A 24,534-nucleotide genomic window follows, 5' to 3' on the forward strand; every position below is an offset into this window, starting at 1 on the left:
ATTGCAAACAAGCCTAGCGGTCGACATCATTTTATAGCGTAATGTCATTAAAAACTTTTTTCTACAAAAATTGAAATGATCATGATTTATTCTGCCACTCCCCAAATATAGATTATAAAAATCGTTCAAAAATTTTATCATATCTATTCAAATGCAAAAGTTATTTACAAATGTTTTTATATTTGTATATAATATATGTTATTTTTGTAACAGAAAGATTTCATTTAATGATATTTATGGTTGGATAAATAATTATTGTGTTTATGTATCTAATTTAAAATATATATATATATAGAAACCATTGCAAACTTGTTTTAAATGTACTGACAATTTCCCACCAGTGTAAACACATCCTTATACAGTTATAAATTTTGCAATTTTATACACTTTTTGCAGTAAAATTTATGTTTCATAATCGTTTCAGCTTACGACATCTTGACATATGGCCCCTACTATACATTTCCAAAAGGACTAGTTGGAAGCTGTCCTTCATTATCTATATTTATGCCATAATTGAGACGACTAATAATAAAGATATGTATACTCTATGCCTTATATATTTAAAGTGACTATGACAAAAATGTTTTTAATCTGTGGTTTAAATTAACTCCAGTTGCTCCAGTCGTCGCAGCCGCAACTGTAAAACCCATTCTCTATCTTACCGTTCATTTTTCCATTCACTACGCCATTGGTTATCGGAATACGTGCTTCAGAGGGACGGTAGGTGTAGAAGACCTCACAAAAAGCAGAGTCATCTCGCGGCAGATCGTAGTCAACGTGCTTGGCGGCCAACCACGCCGCTCCCATGGCACTGGACACTCTTAACCTGACTAGCTCCAGCTCTACCTTCACCTGTTAGATATAATTTCAATCATCTATAATTGCCAGCTTGAAATTAACCTTTAAGCTAGTTCGTACAGCGCCATCTATTGAGAAAAACTAACAGATAACTATTCAACAATGGAACTTTTAATAGAACTCTTATTGATCGTCAACTAATTATCTATTTGACTCTGCTTCGCAAGGTGATATAGTTGCGAAGAAGCAGGAAGAAACTCCAAAACAACATATGTAGCCTAAATAAAATCAATATAATAAGGCGACATCACTGCCATGCATTCTTGTCATTAAAATATTCGTGTATTGAAAAATAAGATTGTATCGTTAATTTACTTTTAAAACGCCTTTTGAATTTTCCTATGAGGAGGATCGTCATAATTGACCACGTCTTGGATCCGTATGTCACCAGAGTAAATCGATTTCTCAATATAGTGAAACATTTAATGGTTTTGTATACTGTGTCATAGGTCTTCCAATTTCTATGAAGGTTCCTTACCTGCCTATCAGCCAGTTGCTTTAAGACTCCAGGCTTGAGGGCCTCCCAACTATGCCACACGGAGCCCACGCACACGACACGCACGGCTGGTGACGTAACATGCACGCACAACGCCGCGATGTGGGCGCCCAGCGCTGCGCCTGCAGATGCCAAAAGGTGCGCGCACAAAGCATCCCCATCACGCCACAGCTGGGACAGCTTGGCTGTCAGACCTGGGGAGCACAGCATCTACTACTAACATAACTTTTATACAGGATGTTTCTTTGCTATGGTGCATGCTACGTAAAAATCAAAGATTTTAGAAATAATAGATATTGTAACGATAAAACAAATATTAAAATCAATTATTCTTTACTATCTCTCTCTCTATACTCAATGTCGTATGATAAGAAAATTTCTCCAAACTACGTTGGTATATATTATTATTTAAACAATAACACATTGTTCTGTAAACATAGAAACGCCATTTAAAGTTTATTATTTAAATATTCGATTCCTTTAAAAAGTATATTATGCAATATTTTAAATTATCACTTTAACATCTCGTATACCAACTGCTTTACCGACCGGCAACCGCAACGGACGCCATCATAGCACCATTGTTAACAGCGCCATCTATGTAGCGTCAAGGTTAAACAGGCACTGCTTTACCGACATTATATAAGCCCGGTACAATACAAAATAGAATTATTAAAGACTCTATTTTCTTTATATATTATATAGAAATTCCGACACCTAATATAGTCTTAGTCAGAGTTCCCCAAAATTTTTTGTGTCGTAGACCCCTTGCCATGTTTTTCCGTGTTGAGTAGACCCCTTACTTACCTGATATTGATTTCCTGTAAATTTCTAACTGTAGTGAAGTTTAGTGTTAAAAACATAAAGTAAAAACACATGTTAATTTACACATTTATTAATTGAATTTAAATTAAAACTACTCAAAATAAAATTTTGTATCTGTTATGTAAAATATACGTAATATTAAATAAACATAAAATAAACTATAAATAAAATAACATAAGCAATAAGTCAATATTTTTAGTGAGAAGGATGAACATGCTTTAATAATAAATTATCAACATTTGGCGTCAATTTTGTAAGGGTTAATCTTAAATCTCCTCGGCTAATGATGTCCAGTCTGTTTCTTTTTTTCGTTAGGAGATTGGTAACAGCGCTGAATCCCCTTTCCACTAGGTATGACGATGGAAATTTTATAAATAATGTAAATGTTTTGATATTATAAGATAGTATGATGTAAGTAAATAGGTGCTACTAGTGTATGTGTTGAGATCCACTATCGTGGACCCCCATTTTCATATCATGGACCCCCAAATTTTTTTTCGCTGACGTAGGCCCCTTTCAGGTTGTCATAGACCCCTAGGGGTCGATATGGACCACCTTGGGAATCACTGGTCTAAGTAATTTTTTTTTTCTTACCCGCAAAATGTGACTTGTCAAAATGCTTGTATGAATGCGACAGTAAGTCCGCCCTGGTATCAGCGTTGAAATGCTCCCGGATCACTTCCCAAACGCGGTCCGTTGGATGCGGCGAGGGTCGCAAGCCATCCACGTCGTCAAACACCGTCTTCACAGCCTTATGAGCGATCCAGTACGCTGCGAAGTAAGAAAACTTCAGATATATGCCCATATCAAACAGTCTCCTACACAAATGCTAGAGATGGCCTTATATAAGAACAACTTCCTCCATCTGCAGGAAGTCCAGAAACGTTGGCCACGAGATATATGAACCGCATGAGATGTTTGTCCTCAACTGAAGAAAGGGAGAAGCGCGTAAACATTTCCAATCTCTATCTATTCAGCTCGAAGAGCCAAAAATGTTGAAAAGCATGTGACTGCGTAGACGGATTGAATAAATGAAAATGATGGTGATAATGTAATTATTATTGTTACAAAGCACGAGTTACAGAACCCTCTAAACAATAAACACTGAACCCTAGGATCAAGAAGTGCAGTAACATGCGTTACCATGAAATTATTTATCGATTTCGGTTCTCGGAAATTCTAACCGAGTACTATCTCGAACTTACTAGAACCTTCTCCATAATATAAATAGGTGTGCTACAAAAGTCTACAGGTCTGTGTTGTTTTTTGAGTTATAAATTTAAGATCTACGATCAGTGATACAAAGTGACTATTTGGTAAGTTATTTGGACAGTGATTTCTTGAGCGATTTGGAAGCGAAGTTTGGATTAAGCGAAAGTATACTTTGTGAGTAGGGTGACCATCTGATTTGTGAATAAAGGACTCCTTGTGAACCAGTGGTGTTTTACTACAGAACCCACAGTATGTAACAATATTTTACATGAGAATATTTTAATAAGTAGCTTAGAGAAAGGTGATCTATTTTAAACACGTTTCGTGCATTGAGATAATTTTAAAGACCTGTTGTTAAAAATTGATTTTAACTTTGGTCGAATTATTATCACTTACAAAGTAACAGTGTTGCAATAATTCTTCATAAACACGTCAACAATAACATTGAAATATTTTTATGAGATATTTTAGTGGGTTTACGTGACTGGTATAAATCAGTACAGTTGTACTTTATAACGTTTATATAGATACTAGAAATATTTTGTATTTATCTTGGATATATCACGTGTTTTAATTCCGCTATTTGATACTCATATTAACCAGGAAATAGCAACTGATGAACTCGAGGCGAACCTAGGGGGTAGAAAGGACGCTAGAGGTCCTTTTGTTGGATCTTTGGGATTCTCCGGTCGGGGCCCCTTACTATAGACACTCCATGAAGCATTCACCGAAGATCTAAAAACTCGACGGCTTCCTAATCCGGTAAAATAGAAGTATTTAGCGGTTCCACTTGTATACCCCACTGCTGGGAAACGAACAGGTTGTAAAAACCCCATGGTGTTCTTTGTCACTTTCTGTCAATAGAACGCATACAACACTAGTTTTAAGGGCCTCAACTAGGGCTTACAATACCGAACTAAAATCTGAATACAGGTATTTGATATTTGAAATATCGGTATACCGGTATTAAAACCGGCATTATTAATTAAAAATATCATACTTATATTTTTACTTACCTCAGTTGTTATATTGAATTAACAAATAATATATTAAATCAACTAAATTTTGTTCTGAAATGAGTAGATATTATTTATTTTATTACATAGAGAGTAGGAGTAGATAGATACAATAAAACGTGCAAGTAAAAAAAGTATGTATTACATTGTATGTTACATTTTACATGTAATTGGCTCGTATGGCATTATATAATTAAAGAAGCAAGTATTTATGAAATAATATTAATAGCTTGCATTTTGTATGTATAATGTAATACCGAAAAACCGGTATTAAATATATACCGGTTTTTAATACCGGACAAAAATCGTCCGGGATTCCGGTTTTGTAAGCCCTGGCCTTAAGGTCTAAGAGATAGAACTAGAACACCTGCTATTAACCTATACCCGATGGATTGAGGTATGTTTTTGTACTACGTAAAGATTCTTCTTCTGTTTTTTAGCCGATGGACGCCCAATTAAAGGCACGAGCTTTTCCCAAAGACCGCAACGATCACCTGTCCTGCTCTGCACGCATCCAGCTACTTCCTGCAACCTTATGTCATCGGTCCAACTAGTGGGCGCCTGCCACTGCTCGTGGTCGCCACTCGGGAACCTTTCGGCCTCAGCGGCCATTTCAGACGAGAAATTCTTTGAGCTACCTTTGTTAATTATTCTACGTATCTCATTTCTAATTCGATCTCGCGACCAAACTCCGAGCATAGCCCGCTCCATTGCTCTCTCAAATGAAGCCCGTAAGTGACCACGTCTCTGATCCGTATCATCGGCAACGCACATGAACCAAAGACTTTCGTTTTCAAACATTGCGGTATTTTGGACGGGAAGAGGTTTTAGAGCTTCCTGATCGTTGCCCATCCGAGTTGAGTTCAACGTGTGATCTCTTTCTCAAAGTTGGATACAACAGTTTGAATCAATACATTACTATTGTTGCTAACGGCTTAGCTATCAAACTGATATCTGTGGATAAAATTTAAAAGCTGACGTCTAAGAAAATAATAAGAGGACTTACCTCCACCCTCGTCTCCGAGGAGATAGCCCCATCCTCCACACCCATGCTGCTTGCCATCGGGAGTCCTGAGCAACGCGTTGGATCCAGTTCCTGAAAGGTCACCATGAATACTTGTCAATAAACACGTTAAAACTATTTTTTTTTCTTTTAAATGACTTCATTTTGAACCGATCTTAAGATCTTTATTCTTTTTGATTCTTGAACTTTTATTTGATTTAGACTTTGTGTTTGGCACTAATCGGTGTAACATAACTCCCGAAGATGCCCCGTGGAGGGGTGAAACACGTGTTGAGTGATTTAACGGTGGCAGTTGTGTAATTCGCATTGTTTGCCGCATACGCATTTATCAGCGGGCTGGCGGGCGGTGCACTTTGTTGCACGACTACCACTGCATGTGCGGAAGTGGCTAAATATTAGTACTTTTCTTACTCACAGCGTATGAATTATATAAGATTGTATACTGGGAATCAAACCCGCGACTTATTATCGCAAGTCTTTGTACTCTACTGCTGAGCTACCAGTGCTAATGGTATATCCTTCCATAGATATCTTTAGGAGAGGTCTATGCTTACAGTATACATCAATGGGCTGAAAGGAATCAGACTTATGAAAAGTGTTTAGAAACACAAAAAATCACATGCGTTGTCTATGGAAGAACAGCTGTAGGTTTAAAATAATATTAACTTTATATTATTATCTACAAAATAAAGTTCATTTTTAAATAACATCTCGAAATCTTGTCGTTTTATAACAATCTAACACTGTACAACTTTGGGTTAAAAATAAAAGCTTAATAATAAAAAATAAATATTCATAAGCACATACATACATGCACAAACACTAAAAATAAACAGCAATTAAAAATAAAACAATGGTTAAACAAATGAAGGAGGAAGGCTAAGGAAGGAAAGCAATGTATAGAAAGAAATGAAAGATATTGAGAAAGATGAAAGATGACTATTGAAATCAATTAAAATAATTTTAAAAATTACTATGTGAATAAAGAACCTGTCCATCTGTTAGGAATTGAACAAGACGCCCCCAAAACGGAGCCATAACACACACATATGCACGCACGCACTCATAAACAAATACACATGGTAAATATATATTTATGTTCATACAGATAAACAGATTAAATAGTCATATAGACAGCATTTAGCTATAGTTATGCATGTCTCTAAAAGCCTTCTGTTCCAACTGAAATTAGATTAATTAAGATAAAACATGAACCAAAGAGATTGTACATCAACAGCGAAGTACTCTGCAATTAAATCTATTAGAAAATAGACATCGCATTGTATGTAGTATTTGCACTAAAATAATTATTCTGTAATACATCTAATACTGTCATAAGGTGTTTGTTTGATATGGAACTGCGCAGTAGCGCAGTCATGTTAGGGTGACCATGGATGATTAACAAAAAAAAATAAACGACAGAACTTTTATTTGATTTAGACTCTGTGTTGGGCTCAAATCGGTGTAACATAACTCCTAAAGATGCCCCGTGGAGGGGTGAAACACGTGTTGAGTGATTTAACGGTGGCAGTTGTGTAATTCGCATTGTTTGCCGCATACGCATTTATCAGCGGGCTGGCGGGCGGTGCACTTTATTACACGACTACCACTGCATGTTCGGAAGTGGCTAAATATTGGTACTTTTCTTACTGTATTATGTATATTACGTATGAATTTGTAGCTTTCTATTTAGAAACTTGAAGAACGACACTATCAGAAAACTCAAATCGCGATGATCCTCACACAGGAAGTTAATTGTCAAACGCTCTTTATATTACTATATTTGTTGCTGCCCAAATGGTATTTGCAGATTCCTGGATATTGCTGGTGTAAGGTGACAGCGCGCAGCTCGTGGGCTTAGAAGATCCTCGGCTCGGGCCGCTATATATTAATATTTTACCGATTTGGGGGGGAGCCCTTTGATTACTTCGGTGAACGCTCCATGTGACTAAACTCAAGGGCCTCCATGCGTCTCAGCCTAGGCTGTCACTTATCGGTAATATCCGATTAGAATTCCGACAAGAGCGCCTGAGAGGGCCGAAGCTAAACTTGTCCGGTTTTTATTGCCCGGCTAATTACACTGCTATAACTTCGGAAAGAGAGCTGGGAGAAGAAGTAGCTGAATAAACTCCAGCAATAATATCCAATGGCATTAACTGCAGTCTTATCCCAAACCGTCATGTCGATTCTTCCAGGTAATCATTGGAGAATTTTTGGTTACTTGGAAAAACTAGAGCGGGCGATCTTAAAATGATATACGGGATTTATTTATTTCATCACCATCAATTGATTTTTCTATCCAAGAATATTATACTGATATTAATGTGTGAAATTAAATGATTCAGATGTTCACTCAGGAAACTAATTATTGTCGCGGGCTCTTTATAAAACTATATTTGTAAAGAGCAACTGTTGAGTTTCTCGCCGACTCTTGTCAACAGAACTGCCCTGCTAGCCGGTGGCAACTTTCTGTAGGTACACCAATGCCGACGTTATATAATGATTGGGCTGATTGGGCTCTTCTGAAATTCATCTCCTATTGATCATCATAAATCATCTCATCGTCTAATTGGATAATATATATAAAAAAATAATATCCTGACATACATAGTTGGTGACATGATTGCCAACTTTTTTATACGTCTTATGTTTTGTTATAACCTTTTTGCTAAAACAATAATGATTTTAAGATGATCATAGTGGAATACATAGCTGTAAAAATGGAGTTACTCAATAATATGGAATGTCCTGAAAAAATAAATACAAAATGGAGCACCTACAACAGAGGCAGTGCGGTAATACATAAACAACGTAATAATATGTAAATTGCTCTTGTTTATTCAACACTGACGTTGTATCACTTTGAATAATATATTGTAAACAACAATAATAGATTATTTTTATTACACTGCAATGCGATCGGCAACCCGCTTGCGAAGCGTGGCGATTATCGTATATCCCCCCAAAAATATCTGAGATCAGATCTTTGAGGAATGTCTATGCCTTGCAGTGGGCGTTCTATAGGCTGAAACATGAACTAAAACAACGAGATTATTTTATTAAAAAATGTATTATACAGGGTGTACCAGAGTAGAGTTTCTTCTTCTTATTTTCAGCCGATGGACGCCCAAAGATGGACACTATGACAGGTCCTGCATTGCCCGCGTTTTCCCGTGACCTTCACTATGTCATCGGTCCAATTAGTGGGCCGCCTACCCACGACGCGATTACTGGCTCATGATTCCCACTCGAGAACCTTTCGGCCCACTGCCATTTCAAACGAGCAATTCTTTGATCCACTTGGGTAATCTTTGTTCTTCTGCAGATCTGATCTCGCAGCGAAACTCCGAACATGGCCCTCTCCATTGTTCTATGTGTGACCTTGAACCATCTGAGGTCCGTCGTAAGTGACTGCGTCTCGTCTCCGAACTTCATCACCGGCAACACACATTGGTCACACTTTTGTATTGAAATATTACGGTATTTTGGACAAGAAGAGCTTTCGGAGCCTGTCAAACGCGGCAGATCTTTATTACTTTACCCAATTTATACCTAAGATCTAACTCTTTCAATTACTTCTCCTATCTCTGCTCTATCTCTCTCGCTTTGTATATGTGCAGGGCTAACTTTGGATCCTTTGAAATATACTTACCTACTACCTAGTTCTATCACACGATTTTGGTTTGACGTTGATTTATGGGACAATATATTTATACTGGACAAATAAGTTACAGGTATAAAAGCTATAAAGATATCAATGCAAAGCTCTTCTGCAAAAAGCTTTGAAGCTTTAACATCACTTGTAAATTAATTACTCTGAAATATAATGTAACATTAATATTTTTTTGGTATTTGAATGCGAAAGCTAACATTTCTGGCAGTACAGTCTTCAAGGACATATAGTAAACAATAATTAACTTTAATATGTAAAATTAATTTTAAAAACGATTAAATATTTACCACTTAACCAATTAACCTGTACAAATATTTTGTATCAATCGAACATGTCCCACATATACCTTCGTCTCTAATTGTGAATCGATTTAAAAATCGATATCATTCATACGACATTGAATAACAATCATTTCCGGCGCGTGATGGCTGACGACCTCTAACGGGTTTTTTCATTAAGCTTCATTAACGTAATTTTTTTTGTCAAATATTGTAATAAATTCCAGACAAAAATAAAAAGTGATCTTTATATAATGTTAATAGAGTTGATTATTCTTTATTTTACATTTCGGAACATTCATAGCGATAAATATAGTGGACTATGAGATTCGCTGCGAGATCGAATTAGAAATAAGAAAATCTGAAGAACTTAGATCAAATTAGGAAGAATTGCTCATCTGTGGCAGCCGATGGCCCAATTACAAACAAAACACTATTACATTTATGTTCTAAAATTGAATGCTTATGTTGACCAAAGATTGGTCAATTAAACACATTATATATATATCGGATATAAATGTAATACTATGTAAAAATATACTGCGACGACCGCAAGGTAATACAAGACCGCCGGGGACAAAGTACGAATTCCACGATCGTGCCAATCGGGGCTGACGGCGCGCATCAAAAAAGTGCAACTAAAGCTCTATTGTGCATTGCAATGCACTGACATGAAATAACGTCCGTATTGCACTAGAGGCTTATCCTTCAGCTGGTTTCATTGTCTCTTTACCTCTCCTCCATCAAGCGTCGAATATTCTAGATATATCCTGCTAAGTAGTATTAAAGGAGCGGTCCCAAGGCATAGAGTTTTTCGTCTGACGTCTCGGAACGACAACGAAAAGGGTAGTCGGCATATTATTGTGGGTTGAAGTAGAGTTCGTGGCGTAAGTATAAAGGATGTTCACAGAGTTACAACTTAGTGTTGGCGCAGTCACGAAATACGGGAATAGAGAGTATAGTACGTAACAATTGTAATCTCGGCGCCATGAATAAATACATCCTTTCAGTACGAATACAAGTGATCTATCCGTAACAATATATTTAAATGTAATTAATATATATATATATACTAGTATTTTTCAATATTTCACGTACCATGTACCACTAATCTTTCTAAAATTCGTTCGCCCACTGTGTAACATATATATGATTAAAGTGAGAGGGTTGAACTCGTGAAGAGTCCAGTTAAGAATTGTCCCATTAATAATCAAATTGCCCCTCTGTGGGGCGTGGGCACCACGTTGGGAAACATCGAACTGAATGTTTTGACGTACTCATCATAGCCTTCGATAAAATAAATTTATTTAATTGTTACATTTTTGTTACATTTTTATCAAAGTTTAACGAAAATTTGTGATCCAAAATAATGAATATAAATAGACGTAGTGTATATGTAGGTTATCAGCTTTATTCAAATTGAAATTTGTCATCCATACGATAAGCTAATGTGACATATATACACATATATATATACATACATATTTATATAATTAATTTAAATTCAACCGACACAGTTTCAGGATACACGTGTAATTATAAATAATAGACAGAGATCGTGTCGGATGCATTTTTAACACGTTGACTGCCAGGCTCATTTATTATTCACTTATTATAAAAATTCAAAAATAAGAAATAACCAATTATTTTTTTTAAAAAAAGCAAATAACGATTTGTCATAATAAACATAATTTATTTTTTTATTTCATTATTTATATTTTTTTTTGTTATTACACGTAAAATTTTAATCTTTAAGTTTATTCTTTAATAATATAGTTTTTAACAAAAAAAAAATAATATTACCTATCGACTTTCTTTTAAAAATCTTTTCGAAAATTTCTTACCCCTTCCTATATTTAATAAAAATATACCCATGCAAAGTGGGTGACGCTGGTGTGAACAGAAAATTTTCCGTCATCCATATATGGGTGACATGGCAGTCAACGTGTTAACTAAAGTTACTTAAGTTAGGTTGTTATGGAGGCGGCTTCAATAATTTACTTATAGAATTTATTTATCTATTTATATTATTACACGCTTAAGAGCGTTTATGATCCATCTAGTTAATTAAATATACAGAAAATTAAAAGCGTAATACAGTACCCGGCGATTAATATTGAACATCGACCTTTGGAAAGAGACAATCGGCTAATTTCGGCTTCGTATAGCGTTATTTCTGTCGCACGAAATACACTACCACCCTTACAGTAGTGGTAGGATCTACCGGTTTCTTTCCCGAGAATTATAACCCAAATGTTCAAGGTCACATTGAATTGGAACCTATTGAGTCTGCGTGCTTCATCTTCGATCATCGCTTACCACCAGGAATTGGTAAAAACTTGCATTAAAAAAGTATATAAACAAATACATTTTTTAAAAAACTTTGGTTTCAATTTACATAGCTAAGATATGGCGTTTCGCGGTTCTATAAATTTAGACTAAAATGCAAAGTTTTGTTATTGTGAGAATACTGAAGCGGTAAACGCGAATTGAGGACACGCTCGGAAATTGGGTCAGCTGATAACCTCCGCCCTAGACCTTCACCTTCGTATCTCTGTGGACTGCTGGTATATAACACTTGCCAACGTTTTTTGGTTTGACCCATCTTCAAACTCATCAGATTTTTAATGATGCAACCTTCTATTACAGTACAGTAGTTCTGTGCCCTATATAGCCTACTTTATAAAAGCTGTCAATCCGTTGGACTATGTCAGATTCTTTGGTAAACTTCACGAACATCTTTTCTGATTCGGTCGCATTAAAAAATCTTAACCTTGAATAAGGCTTACCATCATCATATCATGCCACTGCAGGGTACAGGCCTATTCCAAAGATCGCCACGACGACCGGTCAGATCATCAGATATTTTTAGGTTAAGGATGAATCTAATCGTCTAGTATACTGGAAAAGAGCTAAGGTATTCTTTGCCCGTCATAAGAGACGACTAAAAAGGCACCGGGTTCGCGGGCCAGTGGGGGCCTTCAATGCGAACCCGAGAAGGTCACCAATGCGAAGGTACAGCGAGGATGCCGGGGAAGTACAACTTCCTCCAGGAATGTATCTTGGCACAGTACTGCTGCAGCTGCGAGTTTTGTAGAAGATTCGGAGACCACACCAAAGCTACCGAAGACCATCGCCAAGGAAGTCTTAGTGGGTAGAAATCGACATTGCCATCTCTTTCCCTCAGAGTTTAGGGTTCCTCCCCTCCCCCGAAAAAAAAAAGGTTTAGGATGCATCTATTTTTTGACAAGGTTCTTTTACCTCTTATCCGTCTTTCAACAGGACGATGGCATAAATATAAAAATAGAATCAAACCTACTTACCAGCAATCAGGACCATTCCTCCAGCAGGCGCTCCCGTGAACAGCGAACCCGCTGTATCAGAAGCCACGTACACAGCTCGCGAGCTACGCCCGTCCTTCTCTAGCACACGTGCAGCTAGCTCCGCGTTGCTGCTCTCCTGCTCGCACCCCGACAGGGTCAGACCCTGAGGGGACAGCCAATTGGCTCTAATGGGTGTCAATTCGTCTCGGTCCAGCTTTGTTACTTTGAATTGGATGGCTATTTATCCCAGTTAAGCCATAGTTACTTGTGCCTAGTATGATAGACGATTTTTTATGTATTTATACATTAGAATACTAAATACAGTATACGCATACGCACACATTATTGTTCCTTTTGTAGTCAACATATATATATATACGTGTTTGTTTACCAGCATTATTAATGAAAGACTTTTTAAATGTAATTTAAAGGGAAAGACATCGTGAAAATGCCAACAAGTAAATCCTTCCTAATTCGTTGTGAGCTTTATCAGGTTATGTCGCTTTTGAGACCCTCGTAGATTTAAGTCGAGGGATGCAAACTTTGTCATCACCATTTCACCCACAGCTGGACATAGGTCTAGAGCTGATTTCCTGTAGTAACGACTGGAAGCGACCTGCATTCAAGGTCTTCCAATGACTTTGGCAGGTAGTCTGTCCATTTCGTGTTCGTACGCCCAACGCTGCGCTTGGCAACCCGTGGTCTCTACTCCAGAACCACAAGATCATAATGACCTATGTGTTCTACACACTATGTAGTATGTCTTCTGTCATGTTAACTCGGCAATGCGCTAGGCTTTGTTCAGTTCTTTATGACCCCAGTTTCTATAGACCTTTTGTTCCTGTATCATTTTTGTGGACAGGGATTTTGATTTAACCCTTAATAGCCTAGAGTTTCAATTTTGATACCAATCTTTTAAACCGAATGTTCACATTAATATTAGTTTTTTTTATAGGTTGGCTGTACGAATTTTACTGTTGTATAATATTCTTTTCAACGAAATTAAAAAAAAATCTATTTTTCCCTTCATCTAGACCCTCAAGCAAACAGTAATATTAAAAAAAAATCACTTTCGTAAATCAGGCTATTAAGGGTTAACTAAGTTTTTCAGTACAGTTTTATTTATTTTTATGGTTTCGTCCGTCAATCTCTGGCATTCTTTCTTCCTTCTTTCACATTTTCTTTAATTCTTATTGCTTTTATTTACACACATTCTATGCATCGCCTGCCATGCTTCGCCACATTTTTTACAATATTACACTGTTTATATATTTTCTTTTTACTATTCACATCTGATTTTTTTAAAAAAACAATTACAATTATAATTTTTGAATATACCTTCTTTCTGCAACACAGTTAAATTTTATTTATTGTTATTACGCGCTTTAATATAGTTTCTGCATATTGCAAGAAATTGTGGCGGTATCCTGCGTCCCGTAATAGTGAAGCGATGATGCTTTTGACTCCTAATTCTACATTGAGATGGTTTCATGCCGCAAAATACGGGACAGTAAGCGATAGGCTTTGCTGTTTTTATGGCTCCTGCTATTTGGAGCCATTAAAAAATTATTTCTCTTTCTCTCCTTACATTCTTTACTATTTATTTCAGTCGTCATCTATTTTTCATCACAATACCTTACATTCTCTTGGCGTACATGTCTACACACACACACACACAGGCACGCACGCACACGCACACAAATACAGAGATATATAGAAAGGCTTACATATATATATATAAGCCTACCGTAATATATAACACAGTATACTTTTTAGTTTTATATTTGGTATTTCCCTTCTCTTTATCTATCTTCTTTTCCATTCATATACTTTTATTTTTTTATACATTCTTTTTATTTTAGTCATTTAACACACTATTATTATTTTAAAGGCTTTGGATACTGTACTTTCTCTATGGATTTCCTTATAACTGATTCGATTTCTAAGAGAAATACCTAATCACCAATAAAAGAGATCACGTCGATGTGTCGTAAGTCATCACCGATAACACAAATATCATTATAGTGGTGTTCAATTTCATTCTAGTTCCTATTAAAATAGGCTTTACTGTTATTCTTCCCATGTAGTGTATAAGTGATCTAAAATTTGTAATAATAAAAACTGATAAATAAATATCAAATTGGTCCTCTAGCATTATTCTTCTTCAGTCGGTGGACGCCCAGTACGAAGCATTGGCTTCCCTCGAAGGTCACCACGATAACTGTTCTTACGCTGCCTGCATCCAACGACTTCCTCGACCTGAACTATGTCACCGAAGTCTCTGTAGACTTTTGTAATATGGTCCCCGCTGTTGGGGACCTCTCGTTCCCCTATCTCGTGTGGGACAGGGACTTTTTATTTCTAGTAATTTATTCATATTTTTTGTTATTATCATTCTTCTCTTTCATGTATCATCTTATCTGTTGTACCGTTTCTTTCATTGTACAATTTTCCTAGTGTTTCTCTTTCATTCTATTAGCCACACATCCATCCTCAACCACTACATTCTAGGTTTCCTTACTATTTTATTTTGCAACATTACATTTATTGTTCAAATATTTTACACGTATTTTCTCTGTAATTATCATATTATATTATACTGTTTATTGCACTATTTTTTGGTACTATTTATTATATTTCTTTTATTTCTATATTTTAGTGTTCGTTTTATTTTTACCTATTGCATTTATCACCACCTTCCTGCAGTAGCTGAGGAAGCATTCTCTCTCCCCTTCGTCTTGCATGATGGCCGAGATAATCCTTTCCTCTATCTTTTTGCCCATCCGGCGTTCGGAATCTGCGCGCAGTCTTCCGAACGCCGGACAGTGGGCCACAAGGTAAGTCAACAGACTTGTGGTCTCCACTCCAGAAACTTTACGTGATATTTATTGATAAATAATCCAGGAAAATCCGAATAAATCTAATCGTGTGGCAACATACAAGTCACACTTACCAGTGAATCCAAGGGTTGATCCACAGGCAAACCGGCGTCTTCCTTCGCAGCGTGCAGCATGGTGATGATCCTTGTAGCACACTTCTCAATACCGAGAGCCCAATGGTTGGTACCAGGTCCTTTAGCTTGACCCAACACTTTTCCCGTCTGATCGCAGATCACCAGGTTCGAATGTGTTGCACCCCTAGGAGAGAAAAAAAAGGAAAGGCATATATATGTTTTTCGATTATTATTTTCCTGAATAAGGTTTGTTATTATGACGTAAACGTTGGTATTTCTTTTTAATTAAATTCTAAAATGAAAAGGAATATATATATTCTTATATATATATTACATATATATATATATATATATATATATATATATATATATATATATATATAGTCTAAGTAATAGTTCCGTGAACTTACGCAGGTCCACGTGTTTATGTGTTTCTAGTATAAGCAAAATATATCTTCAAAATACTTTCCTTATACTAGAATGCAGGCTTTTCAACAGGCTCTCACACGAATTCTACTTAAACTTGTGAGATAACTCAGTTTCTCACGTACAAAATTGGAAAACAAAGATTTTTTTTCTGCAAGGATATTTAAAAATCACGATTAGTTACTGTAAATTTCAAATACATATAAAATTTTATTGAAATCTAAACTACTAACAATTAATTTTTAGTTTTATTGTTTATAGATTTTTTTTTAAATTTCTGTAAAAATTTAAATCGCTTATTTATTTTTACATTCTCTGACTGTTATTTATTTTAGCTATAACTCTGCCAAAGTTAATTAAATAAAATAAAAAAATACACTTTCAATTTTAGATTTAGACCTGAAAAAAATGAGATCTAAGATATCACGTGGAACGTGTATATAACAATGTAATTCAATTTAAGATATCTTTATTCATAGGCATTTACACGCGTTTTGGAATCGTCTATTATTTAAACATTATAAGCAGTAAGCTACCAACGACTCGGAACGCTGATCTGTTACGAAGAGTGGGTCAAAATCTCAATAGTTACTCTTTTAAATGAAATTAATGATTATTTTTTTTCATGTGTCACCTGACCAAGTTCAACACATTTCGATCAATTAAAAACTCTAAAATGTTATGACTTATTTAATAATGTACTTTCAATTTAAGATTTAAAAATAAGAAAAGGAAAGTCTAAAACATCTTATGAAATTTTATTAAATATGCGTACACTTAGACCCTTGAAGGATTTCACTTTTGAAATACGTAATTTAGGCGTAACGTTAAAATGAGCAGTAGTAGTCCAATGAAAGAGGAATAAGGCTTTTGATCGTAAGGTCACTGGTCCTTTACCGGAGATACAATCTTAAATAATTCACACTTTTTGCATTAATTATTTGGGATTGCCACTGCTCACAAAGAAGTTTCCAGAGGATGGACAGCAATGTCATCTGCGTACCATAATACCACACCGCGATCGCCAACCTCCCAAGCGTGGTGATTAAGGTATTACCCCCCCCCCCCCCGAAACCTTTTGGTAAGGCCCGCTTGTCAAGCGTGGTGATCATGGTATATTCCTCCATAGATATCTGTGGGGGAGGCATACGCCTTGTAATAGACGTCTATGTTAAAATTGTAAACACCTAAGTAATGCAAGTTAGATTAACTTGTCACTATCTGATAACCCGGTCGCGTTAAGTCCAAAACATTATTTTACGACCGAAAATTCATCAAGAGATAACGGAACAAGAGCCGATAAGGCTTGAATCGCATAATAGAATCGATATCGGGTAATAATGATAAGCTGTTAATGACGGACCATCACTACGCATCAACAGATGTCAGGAATACTAGCTGGACAGGTGATGAAGCAAGAGTATAAAATCATGGAAGGAAGGATGGCATCGACAACACGGAAATTATCCCCTGATGCCGTCGCGGCCTATCACGCGCTCCGCAACAAGGAGGTGGACGCGATCTTGGTCCAGCTCTTCACAGGACACGGAGGATCCTCTGACTACCTTCATAGATTTAACCTCAAGGAGGATCCCTCGTGCTTCTGTGAACCGGGCGTGGACCAGACCGTGATCCACCTGGTAGCCGAATGCCCCGCATTTCGAGGGCTCCGGCTCGACACCGAGTGTGTGGAAAAAAGATAGAAGAGGCGACCACCGCTTCCATCATGATAGAAGAAGGAAGAGATTCCTTCCTCAAGTTCTGCAGGTTGGTTGTAAAAACTTTGATTAATAAATAAGTAAAAAAGCGAGAACAAATGAGAACTAGAATTAATTATATTTGGAAAAGCGAAAATGTAAGAAATGACAATATTGTGATCGTGTTAAATTAAAGAACTGTGATATATTTATAAGAGGAAAATGAAAATAAAATCTGTGATATTATAAATCGTAATTAGACCTAACTACAGTGATTGAGGATGTATGAAAGGTTTAAATGAAGAGAAAAATAGAATGAATTAAGAAATGAAAGAGACAGAAAGATACTATGAGGAATGGAGAAAGAGAAAAGAAATGGAAAAACAAAAATAGGGGCGGAACGAGAGGTCTCCTAAAACAAAGGATTATAAAAAAAGAGTATAAAATCGAAACTAATGAATATAAATCAGGAATATGGTTTCAACGTGTGGAATATTCTAGTCTACCGTCAAAGTACTAGCTCGCAGCTTTGGACTCCATACAGAGACAAGGGGCTGATTGACAACGATGCTTTAGCGAATGCTAAGTTTCAAAGTTTGGGGCATCAAAAAATTTCCAGTTTATCGATATTCTACATACTTCATTTTGGAGGCCGTGCAGCGAAACTACATAAAATAATTCTCCTATCTCTTTTCTTCCATAGAACGTTCGAAATTTCTCTTATCCGCACTAAGCGTGTAACAAGGAGTGGAAGAAACTACCCGCGTCTTTGTTTCCAGACAATTATAACTTAGGAGTCTTCAAGATAAGAGTGAGTAGGTTTCATCTAACAAGCATGTAGCATCGTTGACCTCGTCATCGCTTAACACAGGTCAAATACCGTACTTGAGGCATCATCTTCACCATTTCCTTGATGACCTTCACAAGGTCATATTTAATCACCATGATAATTTCAGATATACGTTCATTGCTAGACTGGACCTTCTACGTAAATATATATTATAGAATCAGTAAGAATACAGTGTCTTTCGAAGACATAAAGAAGGTTGTATATCTACTCTGTGGGCGGACGAAGGTTTCAGCGACCACATTTTGCGTGCGTAGCTTGCCAAATGACACATAAATTTGACAATCCGTGATGCGATGACGGCTATTTTCTTTCCTCTGCAGACCTCATTTGTAATTCGTAAGGAAATTCCGAGCATAATCCTCAACGTGGTCTACTAAGCAATATAGGGAATCGATATAATTCTAGATTCTTCATATACCTTCTTCTAGCACTCTTGTTGTAGATAGCAGAGACCATCAGAAACTGAGATGCGATTTTAATGTCATTGTAGGAGATAGGTCGAGTAGTTCGTCGAACGTATAAGAAACACTGTATTCAATATTGCCAGGAGATTGTTGCTAATCGATGTGGTTTTGTTCTTTGCTTTTAGAAGCAAGCTTCATTTGGCTTCTTTATTTTATCGCTATAAATTTTGCGTAGTACAACTAGTGGGTGTGTGAACCCGCACAGGTCTGAGTTTAGGTACCGCGCGAGCGAGACAGCAATAAGGATTGATGTTTGACGTACTATTGATTGGTCGACCCTCTAATAATAATTTTCTTTGAACTTGAACCCTACTCAAAATATCCAACAATAGACAGACATATCTAAAATTGATACCGAAATCTGGTAGATAAGATAATAAACGAACTGATGTTCGACAATTATTTACAAAATGTCTGCAGAAGTATTATATATTACATATAAAGATAAAAAATATATATACAATTCGTTTATTCAAAATTGGAGTTTTTTAACAGAACTCTTATTGATCGTCAACTTATGTTCTACTATGTTTCGCAATGTGTTATAGTTGTGGAAACGAAGCAGGAAGAAACTCCACAGCAACATATGTTTTATTAAAGTTTACCCCAGATTTATACATATACACATTATCAGATATAGCCTAAATGAAATCGAAATAATCAGGCGACATCACTTCCAAGGTCAATTCTTGTCGTTTAAATATTCGTTTATTGAGTAATAAGCATTTTCCGTCAATTTACTTTTAATATGCGTTTTGAATTTTGCAAATGATAATACAATAATGTTTTGCGGAATTTTATTACAAAGGAATTAGAGACTTTTAGCAGTCGAAATTTTGATACAGACAGGACGTTGCCTATTTTTTTGATTGTAACACGTGACCTCGTACAACTGGAACAAAGTCACGGAGTTGTACTTTTTGAGCTCTTCAAGGTTTGGTTGAAAGAAGTTATTTAAAAAATAAAATTAAGAATACTAGTAAAAGGCTCAAGATCACCTGAGAGCTAAAGAGAAGGTTATGCTTGGAGTTTCGCTGCGAGGTCGAACCAGAAGTGAGGAGATCCGTAGAAGAAGTAACATCCACAAAGTACATTGTCATATATAAGAGAAAGAGATGGGGGAATCGACCTGCCACATACGGCTCCTTGAATTATTATTGACTTGGATTATTTATCGTACTATTTCAAAACCTAGAACAACGCACTCATGTGAATAAATTACTTCCAATTTAAAATTCGTTAATTCAAACCAGTGTATTTAATATTCTATTTATACTCTGCGATCAAAGTATAGTGAATTTGTCATTTAAAACTCCTGGGCAGGGAAGGCAGGCAATTTATTTTTTCTAGGTTGGTAGTACTGTCTATAACATTTGCCAAGCATATGTGTCTAAAGTTGGAATCTAATTTGGCTTAGCTCAAACCATTTTAACGGATGTTGGTGTTTCCAACGCCTCAAGTCCCGATTGGTCGATATATCATACTGTACTGGTTCTTTACGATTTTGTTGCCAAAGACGCATATCTCATATTTGGCTCCGTGTAACTTCTGGCAATTCTGCAAACTCAAAAGACCAATAAAAGGACGCCGTTACATCATGTCAAAAGGAAATAAGAGTCGAAGTGAAGAAGGCTTTACCTGAAAAAGACTATTCCGACTGTTTCGAGAAGTGGACAAAGCGTTGGCAAAAGTGCGTATCATCGGAAGGGGATTACTTTGAAGGGCATGAAATTGATTTGGAATAATAAATAAATAATTCACAATTTATAAACAAATTAAACTTATCACAGCATCATGTCACTGACGTTACTCGAAGAATTGCTCATCTGAAGTAGCAATAGGCAGAGCATATCGCTCGAGCAACTAGTGGCCTTTGCGACTGGAAGGTTGTCCAGTGGTGACGAGTCACTAGAAGTGGCTGAACCCTGGTAGCATAATACCGATAGTCGTGGCGAGCTTTGGAACAGGTTTACACGTGCAGAAATAAGTACGAAAAGGAACAATATTTAGCCACTTCCGCACATGCAATGATAGTCGTGCAATAAAGTGCACCGCCCGCCAGCCCGCTAATAAATGCGTATGCGACAAACAATGCGAATCACACAACCGCCACCGCCAAATTACTCAACACGTGTTTCACCCCTCCACGGGGCATCTTCTGGAGTTATGTTACACCGATTAGTGCCAAACACAGAGTGACAGGGCTGGCGGGCGGTGCACTTTATTGCACGACTACCACTGCATGTGCGGAAGTGGCTAAATATTTGTCCTTTTCTTACTTAGGATGGACTTCCGCGAGGTAACGCCTAATTCCATTAAATACGTGCAAAAATGTCTTTAATTAATTAGTCTTTATTTTCTCGAGATTTCTTTTAGTGAAGTACTATCTTCAGATTCTTTTTTTAATATGGTTTTGCATATGTAATTATGAATTCCGTGGAAAATATCTGACCGCGAAAATGTATTTCAGCCGCATAACAACCTCGGCGTCCGGTTTCATGGCAGCGACAAGATAAAGTAACAAAACTCCAATGTATCCCACTAGACGCGTTATCTTTTATCAAAACACTAATATTCGATCGTTTCTTGTATTCATTTCAAAGGTTATTTCCCGTGGCATTAAGCCCGCATTTTGTTGATATGATAACCGGTTTTTCCTCGAAAATGTTGATGTCGCTGTTAAATTTTAAATTAAGACCATCCTAAAACTTTCTAGTCATTTTATATTCTAGATTTCTAAGCTATTGCTTACTTTTACGGAATAATCATTATTTCTGAAAAAAGATAAAATAAGCTTTTTGATGAACTTTAGTAAGACGCATTTATCAGCGGGCTGGCGGGCGGTGCATTTCATTGCACGACTACCACTGCATGTGCGAAAGTGGCTAAATATTGGTTCTTTTCTTACTTAGGATAGACTTCCGCGAGGTAACGCCTGATTCCATTAAATGATGAACTTTAGTCTAATGCTAAAGTAGGTAGGAAATAATTAAATGTGATGAGAAAATACCTGTAATATTTAAGAAATGAAGTAGAAGGATGATAGGCTATGGGAGAAAGTAAGTCAAGAATACCAAAGATGTGGAAGATGAAAGGAAAGTAAAAAAAAACGAAAGATCCCGTGTAGGTAGAAAGAGGAAAACCCTAAATAATGAAACAAATGAAATAAATATACTAGATAATAAAAGTCCCTGTCGAAACAATATAAGAGGAGAAAGGAGAAGCCGCCAAAAAAATGATTAGGTGTTTTGGGTAGTGTGTATTACACCGTGACATTTGCTTTAGTTTATATCAAGACCAGGACACGTGTCGAACATTGCTGCCAACTTTTGGACTAAATATCAGATCGAAACTATTGACTTGGTAAAACGGCGTGCTGTTTTAAGAAACCTGTCTGGCTTGTACACCGCCGGCAAGTAGCATCTGTTAATTTATTACTGGATTCATTCCCACCATATTCGTTTCTCTATACGATTAGAAAATCTACCCACTACCACCATTACACTGTGAAACTCCCAAACGTACCAAAAACTTCAATTCAACGTTTTTCATCATTCAGTCCGAGTGTGGAACGTTCAGCCTGCTTACTTATTTCCCGAGAATTATAACCCAACTCTTCAGGGTCAGACTTAATCTCGACGGCATCTTTGCTTTCCACCAAGCGAGTTGATGGTAAAAAGCAGACAAGAGCTAATATAACAAGGATGTAAGGATATGCTTTCAAGATGACAAGGATACAATGGAACATTTGCTTATATCTATCTAAATTGTAAACGAACGTGACTCGCTTTATAATGGCGTCCGACGAAATCCAAATGATTTCTCAACTGTGCCTTCTGTTTCGTAAAAAAATAACTTTTATTAACTCCTTTGTTTAATGTGACGATACGAAATTACTTTACTTTATTAATATACAGTTTAATTGGCTTATTTGCTATAAATTAATGTATGGTATGCCTATCCTAAAGACAATTTAAAATTAGAATTGCTACATATGAAGATACATTATCTGTGCTTGCCAGACTGTATTGTCAGAGGTTATTGGCCTGCCGCGTTCTATTACAGTATCTGATTGATCACTCCTATACATCACAACACACTACATAGGATGTTTGTAAAAATATTTAAATCTCTTTGCTAACAAATAAGCTATACATTAAAGAGTTTTTACACTTTGTTACTAATGTTTTCTTATTTCTTCCGTTTACAGCCATGCAATTAATTTTTATTAAACCGTGTCGATACGTGAAGCACGTTCGTCCAATTAGCGATAAGACCCTACTTATTATGTGTCTGCTCAAGTAACAGTTACTTTAATTAATAAAAACTTCGTTACGTCTGTCCTCATTTATCTCGTGTGCGTCTTGTCAATTTAGGCAATAGTCTCACAAGTGCCAGGCATCTCTTTAGCTATGTGACCGGCAGAACGTCTGTTTTCATGCATGTCGTGTGCGTTTTGTCAAGCTCCAGTTACCTCTTGAGATATGTGAACGTTGGGACAGGGGAGTTAGACAAATATCAAGTCGTGTGTTTTAAAGTATCTCATGTGCGTCTTGTCAATTACGCCCTTCCTATTGTCACAAGTAATGTATCACTTCCTGATGTATGTGAGCGACATGACAGGGAGGTAGACAAACGTCAGGCTGTCCACTGTCAAATATCGCGTGTGCGTCTTTCCAAATGGGTTCTTCCCATTCTCGCAAGTCCTGGTGACCTCCTTATGTATGTACGCAGTAGGACAGGGGAAGTAGACAAACGTCAGATTGTCTGTTCTTAAATATCTCGTGTGCGTCTTTCCAAATAGGTTCTTCCCATTCTCACAAGTCCTGGTGACCTTCTGATATACGTACGCAGCAGGACAAGAGAGGTAGACAAACGTTAGGTTGTCTATTCTTAAATATCTCGTGTGCGTCTTTCAATTATGTCCTTCCCTGATTGAGACGACCAACTACACCTGATTGTACGCATTTAAAGTAGTCCTTTTAGTCAATATATCTATTAGTAGCTCATTAAAACCGACTATATGATTTCATAGCCTAAAACAAACTTTAGTAGTCTAATATGTATTCTAAAATTCTACATCTGCTAAAAACAGTTAATGTTACAGACATTTTGGAATTTAAGTTCATTGTCATCAATATGAAATGATATTTTTTATCTATGTAATTTAGGTATTTTCTTAATACAATTAGATAAGATTCGTTTATAAAAATTGCGTCTTGTGTCGTAACCGTTGACATTATGTTAGAGGTCAAGTTATTCTTTTAGTCTTTGTCCCCGGAATTGCCTGGCTAATAAAAAACGATAGTACAGAAAATATTTTTCGAAATAACCCTTCCCTACTTTAGTTTACAACACTTAGTTATTTAAAAAAATAGATATTAAATTCGTTAATATATTTGACAGGCAAAATGGCGGGAAAATATTTCGTCAGCGAAT

At 36.5% G+C, this 24,534-nt stretch overlaps 1 protein-coding gene across 1 annotated transcript in view; it reads right to left on the reverse strand.

Moving 5' to 3' along the window:
* LOC137925862 (serine protease HTRA2, mitochondrial-like) overlaps nucleotides 1–24,534 on the reverse strand; it is a 39,232-nt gene that overhangs the window by 13,802 nt on the left and 896 nt on the right. The window contains exons 2-7 of the mRNA XM_068769329.1: nucleotides 15,659–15,842; nucleotides 12,706–12,868; nucleotides 5,414–5,503; nucleotides 2,774–2,950; nucleotides 1,337–1,548; nucleotides 630–852 (exon numbers count right to left, since the gene is read on the reverse strand). Coding sequence (XP_068625430.1) covers nucleotides 630–852; nucleotides 1,337–1,548; nucleotides 2,774–2,950; nucleotides 5,414–5,503; nucleotides 12,706–12,868; nucleotides 15,659–15,842 — 1,049 coding nt within the window. The remainder of the gene's footprint in view (nucleotides 1–629; nucleotides 853–1,336; nucleotides 1,549–2,773; nucleotides 2,951–5,413; nucleotides 5,504–12,705; nucleotides 12,869–15,658; nucleotides 15,843–24,534) is intronic.

This window comes from Battus philenor, unplaced genomic scaffold, assembly GCF_028537555.1.
Source record: "Battus philenor isolate CCGP_79_NKW_IND1 unplaced genomic scaffold, ilBatPhil1.0.hap1 SCAF_28, whole genome shotgun sequence".
Lineage (NCBI taxonomy): Eukaryota > Metazoa > Arthropoda > Insecta > Lepidoptera > Papilionidae > Battus > Battus philenor.